This window comes from Malurus melanocephalus, unplaced genomic scaffold (genome assembly GCF_030028575.1).
Source record: "Malurus melanocephalus ecotype Western Australia unplaced genomic scaffold, MMel_1.1 scaffold_224, whole genome shotgun sequence".
NCBI lineage: Eukaryota > Metazoa > Chordata > Aves > Passeriformes > Maluridae > Malurus > Malurus melanocephalus.
In genome coordinates this window covers 14,145-22,870 of record NW_026623456.1, presented here as the reverse complement: position 1 = coordinate 22,870, position 8,726 = coordinate 14,145, and the positions used below count along the sequence as shown (strand labels likewise).

At 47.7% G+C, this 8,726-nt stretch overlaps 1 protein-coding gene across 6 annotated transcripts in view; it reads left to right on the top strand.

Annotated features, from left to right (window-relative positions):
* Nucleotides 1–1,654: 1,654 nt before the first annotated feature.
* Nucleotides 1,655–8,726, top strand: part of LOC130578336 (cytochrome P450 2G1-like) — an 11,781-nt gene continuing 4,709 nt past the window's right edge. Inside the window, exons 1-6 of one of the 6 annotated variants that reach the window (XM_057374334.1) lie at nt 1,655–1,718; nt 2,820–3,109; nt 4,108–4,270; nt 5,293–5,442; nt 6,991–7,151; nt 8,184–8,360. In XM_057374334.1, the coding sequence (XP_057230317.1) occupies nt 1,670–1,718; nt 2,820–3,109; nt 4,108–4,270; nt 5,293–5,442; nt 6,991–7,151; nt 8,184–8,360 (990 nt within the window). In that variant the 5' untranslated portion in view covers nt 1,655–1,669. Of the gene's footprint in view, nt 1,719–1,831; nt 1,942–2,819; nt 3,110–4,107; nt 4,271–5,292; nt 5,443–6,990; nt 7,152–8,183; nt 8,361–8,726 lie in introns of those variants that run through there. The other 5 variants (XM_057374335.1, XM_057374337.1, XM_057374336.1 and 2 more) reach the window with 5 other exon arrangements.

Sequence of the window (8,726 nt, the reverse complement as noted above, 5' to 3'; positions counted from 1 at the left end):
GGGGGGGCCGCCTGGCAGAGCGATGACATCACAGCGCCACAGCCCAGCCAGGGCCACCACTGCTGCTGGCAATGATGGGAACAGCCCCTGGATGGATGGAGACGCACCCTGTGCTCCCCAGCACTGCCTGGAACACCACCCTGAGCCTGGAAAAGCAACTCCTGTGGGGACAGGGCCTCCAGAAAGAACTGAGTGGGAAAATGGGACTCATTTCCAAACCAGCCTCATGGACAACTGGGCCAGAGAGCACAGGACTGAGTGGGTATTTCATATTCCCTGTCAGGCACCAGCCCTGGGGAAGCTGAACAGTGCAAGGGACTGCTAAAAATCACCTTGAAAACACTGGGTGGTGGGACACTGGGAGCTGCATTTAGCAAAAGCCATGTGGTCAGTGAACACGGGAGGCTCCACCAGCACAGCTGGYCCTGCCCAATCCAAACCTCCATGTGCCTCAGAAGGGGGATAATGGTGATGCCTATGAGAAATGCATTAGGGATGCCAGTTTGGATCAGTTCTGCCTTGAGTAAAGGCAAACCCATCCCAGGAATTGTTTTTGCACAAGGGCCTGGGTGCACTTGGTGGGAGATGCAGAGAGATGAGGAAACATGATGCGTCCCTCAAGGGGCTTTGATTTTGGGGTGAGAACAGTCTGTACTGTTGAATTGTTTAACACTGGGTGCTGAATGACACTGACACTGTTTGCTATAAATGCCATGGCCAGTGAGGATGGACAGCTCCAGACACACCAGTCATGAGCTCCTGYTGCGGCCACCAGTCGAGAGCACAGCCACCCTGCTGCCCTGGGAGATAGCCAGGATGGACAGAACCCATAGCCGTGGACTAAATGGACTTCACAGACATCTTGGAGGGATGACCGTTGAGCTTGGAAATTATACTCGTGCTTGTGTAAATCCATATCTGTATATATCTATATCTATCTCTGTATATATCTATATCTCTGTATACATCTATATCTATCTATATATCTATATCTATATCTATAGCTATATCTATATCTATATCTATAGCTATAGCTATATCTATAGCTATATCTATAGCTATATCTATAGCTATATCTATAGCTATATCTATACCTGTATCTGTATCTATATCTGTATATTCCTACATCTATATCTATATTTATGCATCTATATCTATACATATATCTGTACCTTTATCTATACCTATACCTATATCTGTATTTGTGTCTGATTGGAAGATGTAGGATCTGGGCATAGGTAGATGGTACAGAATAAGAGATGGGAAATGTCCTGGTTCCATTTAGCACAGAGTTAAGGTTTGGCTGGGCCCTCTGGACCCATGAAACACATCCAAGTTTGCTCACACCAGAGACACCTTTCCCTTGTTTGTCCCGACCTGTCATCACTGCCTCCAGTGTTCTGCTCTTATTGGAACCTGGARACACTTTCTCAGTCATGTCCCTCTGTGGGACCCATTAATACTGCAAGAAACTTTGGACTTTGAATCTTACTTTGAGTTCTTGAGAAGTTTTTTTAACTCTCTCAGGGACTGAGTCTGATGTAAACAATACCAAAGCCCTGAGAGGCTCATTAAAGCCCTGGTGCTGTTGCTGCTGAGCTGGGCYGGGCTCCTGGCACAGAGGGAGCTCCTGGAAACCAAGAAGAGCTTCAAAAAGACATTTCTGCTGATGAGCAGCTCCTCTCCCAGTTCATCAGGGCTAAGGGCGCTGCCTGCAGGTACTGAGGGGAGAGGAGCCAGGAAGGGACAGGATAAAGGGAATCAGGATTGGGAAGACTCTGAGCTGAGACCTCACCTGGGGAAATTTCTTCAGAGCCCTCTCCAGGATGCGTGTGGATGCAGGAAAATGTCCCCTGTGTTCCTGGAGGGATCTCCTGAAGCCGGCGCACCCCACAGCCTGAGGGATGGGTCAGGGGATTCTCTTGTTTCGAGGAGGAGGAGGTGGGGGGGAGGAGGAAGGTCCTGGGATAGCAGAGGAGGATGGGATGGGATGGGATGAGATGGGATGGGATGGGATGGGATGGGATGGGATGGGATGGGATGGGATGGGATGGGATGGAGGGGATGGGATGAAGGCTCCGGGAATGATGGAAAGTTCTGACCGCACACGATGGGGGGGGTGGGGTTGGGTGAGGAACCCAAAACGGGACAGGAGAACCCCAAAATGAGATCAGGGATCCTGAAATGTTATCAGGGACCCCAAAAAGGACAGGGGACCACTAAATGGGACAGAGGAACCCCAAAAAGGGACAGGACAGGGGCAGAACAGGGACAGAACGGGACAGAGGGATCCCAAAATGGGATTGGGGACCCCCAAATGGGACCGGAGGACCCCAGAATTTGGGGACACTTCCGAGCTTTGGGGACACTCTCGGGGACACGGGGCCAGCGGTGTCACGTGTGCGTGTCACCGGTCACCTGCATGTCCCCGTGTCCCCTCCCCTGTCCCCTTTACCCGCTTCCTGTCCGCAGGGTTGTGCAATAGGTGTCACCTTTGTTCCCTCCCTCCCACTCTGGGTACAATCCTGGCCCGGGGCCACCCGCAGAGGACACCGGGACAGGGTTGGAGACGGTGCCCCAAGTGTCCCCACAGTGTCCCCGAAGCATCCCCACCGCTGTCCCCAAGTTGTTCCCGTGGTGTCACTGGCCCCACAGTGTCCCCACGTTGTCCCCGGCATTGTCCCCGATGTCCCCAGATCTGTCCCCATGGTGTCTCCACGGTGTCAGTGTCCCCAAAGTGTCCCCAACCCTGCCCCAACCCCACGTTGTCTCTACTCCTGTCCCCGTGCTGGTGCCACCCTCCCCCGATGTCCCGAAAGGGTCCCCGTGCCGTCCCCGGTTCGGCCAGGACAGAGGTCGCTCCGGTGCCACCTCCGCCCTCCGGGTGCCACCTCCGCCCCCTTTAAACCCCGGGGATTGTCCCCAGGTGTCTCCAAGCGCCACCATGGCTCCCGTCCTGGTGGTCTTGCTGGCCCTGGTGGCGCTGCTGTCACTGCTGTCGCGACATCGCGCGACCGCCGCACGGCTCCCGCCGGGCCCTCCTCCGCTGCCGCTGCTCGGGAACCTCCTGCAGGTGTCCCCGTTCCGCACGCTTCGGTCCCTGCTCAAGGTGGGGATTTCGGGATTTTTTGTGGATTTTGTGGAATTTTGGGAGATTCGGAGTTTTATTCCGGGATTTTTGGGGTGAAATTCTGGGATTTGAGGGCGATCTCAGGGTGTTTTTAGGGGATTTTCAGGGAGGGTTGGGCGGTTTGGAAGGGTTGGAGGGACCCCCTCTGTACCCTCCAGTCCCTGATCAAGGAGAGGAATTTTGGGGATTTTTGGGAGATTTGGGTTGTTTTTTTTTCTGGGGGGTTTGGGGTTCGGAGGTGTTGGGCAGCTCCAGGTGTCCCCATTCCACACGCTCCCATCCCTACTCAAGCTGGGGATTTGGGGGATTTTGGGCAATTTTTGGGAATTTCATTTTTTTTTTTCCTGGGAGTTTTGGGGTGAAATTGGGCGATTTTGGGGGCATTTTAGAGGAGTTTAAGACCCTCCCTTATCTTCCAATCCCTGCTCAACGTGCAGATTTTTGGGAATTTTTGGGGGAATTTTGAGGGGAAGTTGGGAAATTTCTGGGCAGTTTTGGGGTGGTTTTAGGAAATTTTGGGAGGTTTGGGGTGGATTTGGGACCTCCAGTGCCTTCCAGTTCCTGCTCCAGGTGCAAATTTTGGGGTAATATTGGGGATGTTTGGGAATTTTGGGGCAGTTAGTGGGTTTTTAGGGGAATTTGGGGAGGTTTCGGGTAGGATTTTGTTGCAATTTTATGGAATTTGGGTCCATTTAGGGCCATTTTTGTGTGATTTGGGTCAGTTTTCAGGTATTTGGGTGAATTTGGGCTGATTTTTAGGTTTTTTTTTTTTTATTTTGGGGTTCTCTGACCCACTGACCCCTCCCCAGCTGAATGACCAGTATGACCCAGTGTCCACAGTTCAGCTGGACTCAGTTTGAGTGGATTTTTATGGGATTTGGATAAATTTGGCTGGATTTTCTTGGGATGTAAGCCATTTTTTCCAAGGCTTTTTTTTTTGATTTTGGGTCTCCCTGACCCCACTGACCACTCCCCAGCTAAGTGACCAGTATGGCCCAGTGTTCACGGTGTGGCTGGGCTCCCGGCCAGTGCTGGTGTTGCGCGGGACTGAGGCTGTGCGCGAGGCTCTGGTGGGGCAGGCTGAGGCATTTGCAGGGCGGGGGCGGATGCCCACTCTGGAAAGCACCTTCAGGGGCTACGGTGAGACCCCAAAAACTGCCCCAAAAACACCCCAAAATACCCCAAAGATCACCCCAAAAGTTCCTGCTGCAAAAACAGCCCAAAAAACAGCCAACYCCCCAAAATCCCAAAAATCACCCTAAAACCATCCCAAAAAACATCCCCAAACCACCCCAAAACATCCCATAAAAATCCCCGAAAACACCCCCAAAACCCCAAAACCATCCCACAAAACACTCAAACCACCTCAAAATGACCCCCCAAAACACACCAAAAACTCCCCCCCAAAAACCATCCCAAAAACACCGCAAGATCATCCCAGACCCCCCACCCTTGAGAGCACCTTCAGGGGCTACAGTGCGACCCAAAAATGTCCCAAAACCACCCCAAAAACCTCCCCAAACCCAACTCCAAAAATACAAACAAAGCCAGCCCAAAAATACCCTCAAAACCACTCTGCAACATCCCAAAAAAATCACAAAAGCCTCCCCAAAACACCCCCCAAACCCACCACAAAACAGACCCAAACCACCCCAAAAACTCCAAAACCCGCCCCAAAACCTTCCCAAAAAATCCAAAAAATATCCCAAAACCACAGCCGAACCACCCCATAAAAAAAACCAAATCCACACCAAAAATACCCCCGAAACACCCCAAAACATCTCAAAAACTCCACACAAACAGTCCCAAAACCACCCCAAAATATTCCCCATAAACCCTGACCCCCCAAATTTCTGTCCCCATGGAATTTTCCCCATTCCCATAACTTTCCCTATTCCCCATGGATTTTGCCCCTTCCCATAAATCTGAATTTATTTTCCTATGGATTTCACCTTTCCCCTGGATTTTCACATTTTCCATGGAATTTTCACATTTTCCCTGGATTTTTCCCCATTCCCCATGAACTTTTCCCCTTCCCATAAATCCATATTTCTTTCGCCATGGATTTTCCCTCATTTCCTCTGGATTTTTCCCATTTCCCCTGGATTTTTCCCCATTCCCTGTCGAATTTTCCTGATTTCCATAATTTTTAACCTCTCCAGGGGTGGTTTTCTCGGACGGGGAGCGCTGGCGGCAGCTCCGCCGCTTCTCCCTGACAGTGCTCCGGGATTTCGGGATGGGCAAGAGGAGCATCGAGAGCCGGATACAGGAGGAGGCCCAGGAGCTTCTCCAGGAGTTCCAGAAAACCCAGGGTACCAAAATTCCAGGATTTTTTTTTGTTTTAGAACCCAAAAAACCACACAGAAAATGTCCTAAAGTGGTCCTTCTCGCCCCCCCCCAAAAAAAAAAAGCACTGGAATCAGCCCAAAATTGTACTAAAACTACAGTGAAAATACTGGAAAGTTATACCAAAAATTAGCCCAGAACCACCCCAAAAATACCCCAAAATTATTTTTATAATCCCCCAAAATGCACCAAAATCAGCCCCAAATCAGCCCAAAACTACCCCAAAAATACTCCAAAATGATCCCAAAATATCCTCAAATTATCCCAGAAAATCAACCCAGAAAATGTGCCCAAATCGGCCCAAAATGATCCTTAAAAACTGCATAGGAATCAGCCTAAGACCACCCCAAAATTATCCCCAATAATCATCCCAGAAACCACCCCAAAAATAACCAATAATTATCTCAAAATTATCCCAAAATACCACCCAAAAATACCCCCAAATGATCCCAAAATACCCCGAAATGATCCAAAAACATCATCCTAAAAAACTGCAGCAAAATTGGCCCAAAATCATCCTGAAACTACAGAAGAAAAACCCCAAAGTTATCCCAAAAAATCATCCCAAAAAACACCCTAAAATATCCCAAAATAATCTCTGAAAAAGTCCCCCCAAATGCACCGAAATCAGCCCATAATCATCACAAAAACACCCAAAAAATACCCCAAAATTATCCCCAAAAACTACACCAAAATCAGCCTAAAATAATATCAAAACCACCCCCAAAATATCCCAAAATTATCCCCAAAAGATCCGAAAATACCCAATTATCCCCAAAAATCATCCCAAAAAACCACAGCAAAAATACCCCAAAATCATCTCAAAAAAGCCCCAAAACCAGCCTGAAAATACCCGCAAAAATACCCCAAAATTATCCCAAATACCCCAAAACTATCCCAAAAAATCATCCCAAAAAGCCACCCAAAAAGAACCCCAACATCCCCTGAAAATATGCCAAAATTATCCCAAAAACCACACTGTAACCCATCTGAAACAATCCACAAAACCACCCTAAAAATTCTCCAAAACTTCTCCAAAATCCCCCCAAATACCTTTTTTTCCTGGAAAAAATCCCAGAAAACCCCAAAAATTGGGATTTTGCCCCCAGATTCTGCTGGAAAAGCCTYCTCAGGAAAAAAAAAAAAAAAAAATCCCAGAAAACGCAAAAAACCCCATGGGATTCCACCCTGAAATTCCACAGGGAAACCCCAAAAAACTGGGATTCCACCCTGAAATTCCACAGGAAAAAATAAAAAAAAAAAAAAAACAAACAAAAAGAAAGCTTATTTTACCCCCAGAATTATCCCAAAAGCTACCCCAAGAAGGCCCTGAAAGCACCCCAAAATTATCCAAAAAAATCATCCCATAAAACAACCCTAAAACCACCCCAAACTGCCCCAAAATTCCCCAAAACCACCCCAAAATTTCCCAAAGGTATCCCATATTTTTTTTTCTGAGGAAAAAAATCTGGGTAAACCCCAAAAATGCCAGATTGCACCCCAAAATTGCATAGGGAAAGCCTTCGACCCCACGTTCCTGCTGAGCTGCGCCGTCTCCAACATCATCTGCTCCATCGTTTTTGGGAGCCGCTTCGATTACCACGATCCTGAATTTCTGGAGATGATGCAGCTGATCAACAACAGCTTCCGGGAGATGAGCACGCCCTGGAGCCAGGTGGGATTGTTTGGGAATTGTTTGGGAATTTTTTTGATTTTTTTTTTAATTTTTGGAAAATTTTTTAAAATTTTTTGGGTTTTTTTTTTTATTTAAAATTTTTTTGGGGGATATTTTTCTGATTTTTTTGGCTTTTTTTCTTTTAATTTTGGGGGGATTTTTTAGGAATTTTTAGGGGATTTTTTTTTCTTTTTAAAAAAATTTTTTTGGGGGATTTTTTTTAAATTTGGGGGGATTTAGGGGGAAATTTGAGGGATTTTCTAAAGTGGAATCACAGGGATTCCCAAAATCTGGAATTTTTGGAAGCAGTGAATGAGAGGATTTGGGATTTGGGGTAAACGTGGGAATTTTTGGGGGTTATGGGCAATTTTCAGGGATTTTGGAGGGGTTTGGGAACAGCTTCACTCCCCCAGATCCCAAATTCTTGCAGTTGTAGAGATTTTGGGATTTTTTTTTTTCATTTTTGGGGTGTTTGGGGGTGGTTTTTGGATGATTTCAGGGTGAATTTTAGGGGGTTTTCTTGGGATGTTTTTGGAGTTGTTTTTTGGGGTGGTTTTGGATTTATTTTTGTGTCATTTTGGGGTGGTTTTGGGATGAATTTGGGATGGTTTTGGGGTGTTTTGGGATGAATTTGGGGTGGTTTTGGGGTTTTTTTTGGGGTTGTTTTTGCTGTATTTTGGGCTGTTTCCAGGGTGTTTTTGCAGTGATTTTGGGATGAATTTGGGGTGTTTTTGAGGTTTTCTGATGTTTTCTGGTGTCGTTTGGGAGTTGGTTTTAGGCATTGTTTTGGGGTGCTTTCGGGGTTGTTTTGGGGGTGGTTTTTGGGATGATTTTGGGGTGTTTTTTTTATGAATTTGGGTGAATTTTCCAGATGTTTTCAGGGCAATTTTTGGCACATTTCTCACGATAATTCCGGGGCACTTTCGGGGGTATTTTCAGGCTCTTTTTTTTTGAGTTTTTTTTCGGGATCTTTTTGGTATTTCTGTGCCAATTTTGAGATTTTTTGGGGGATTTTTTGGGCTCCCCCCACAGCTCTACGACATGGCCGAGTCATTGCTGCGCTTCATGCCGGGCCCACACCGTCGTATCCCTCGGCTCCTCGCGAGGATGAGGCGTTTCATTGCCCGGCGTGTGCAGGACAATGCCCGGACCCTCGACTCCCACAGCCCCCGCGACTTCATCGATGCCTTCCTCATCCAGATGGAGAAGGTGGGGATGTGTGGAGGAGTCTTGGGGGGCACTTTGGGGGGAGTTGGAGGGGTTTTGGGGGAGTTTTGGGGTTCTGGAGGGTTTGGGGGTGTTAGGAAAATTAATCCACAAGCACCAGGGGTTTATGTCCAAAAAGGAGACAGAGGAGTCCCGCAACTTTATTCATGAATAAAGGGAGAGCTCATGGGCATTTCCCATGGGGTGTCTCAAATTCATAGAGGACGCAGCCTCTTTTTATCCAGATTTCCCGGCTGCAGTTCCCTCTCTCTTTCCTCATTGGCTGAGGTACTTGAAAGGTACAGGCTCCCTGAAAACGCCTTATGAAACGCCCCCTTCTATCACACTTTGCCCCCTTTCAATATACAT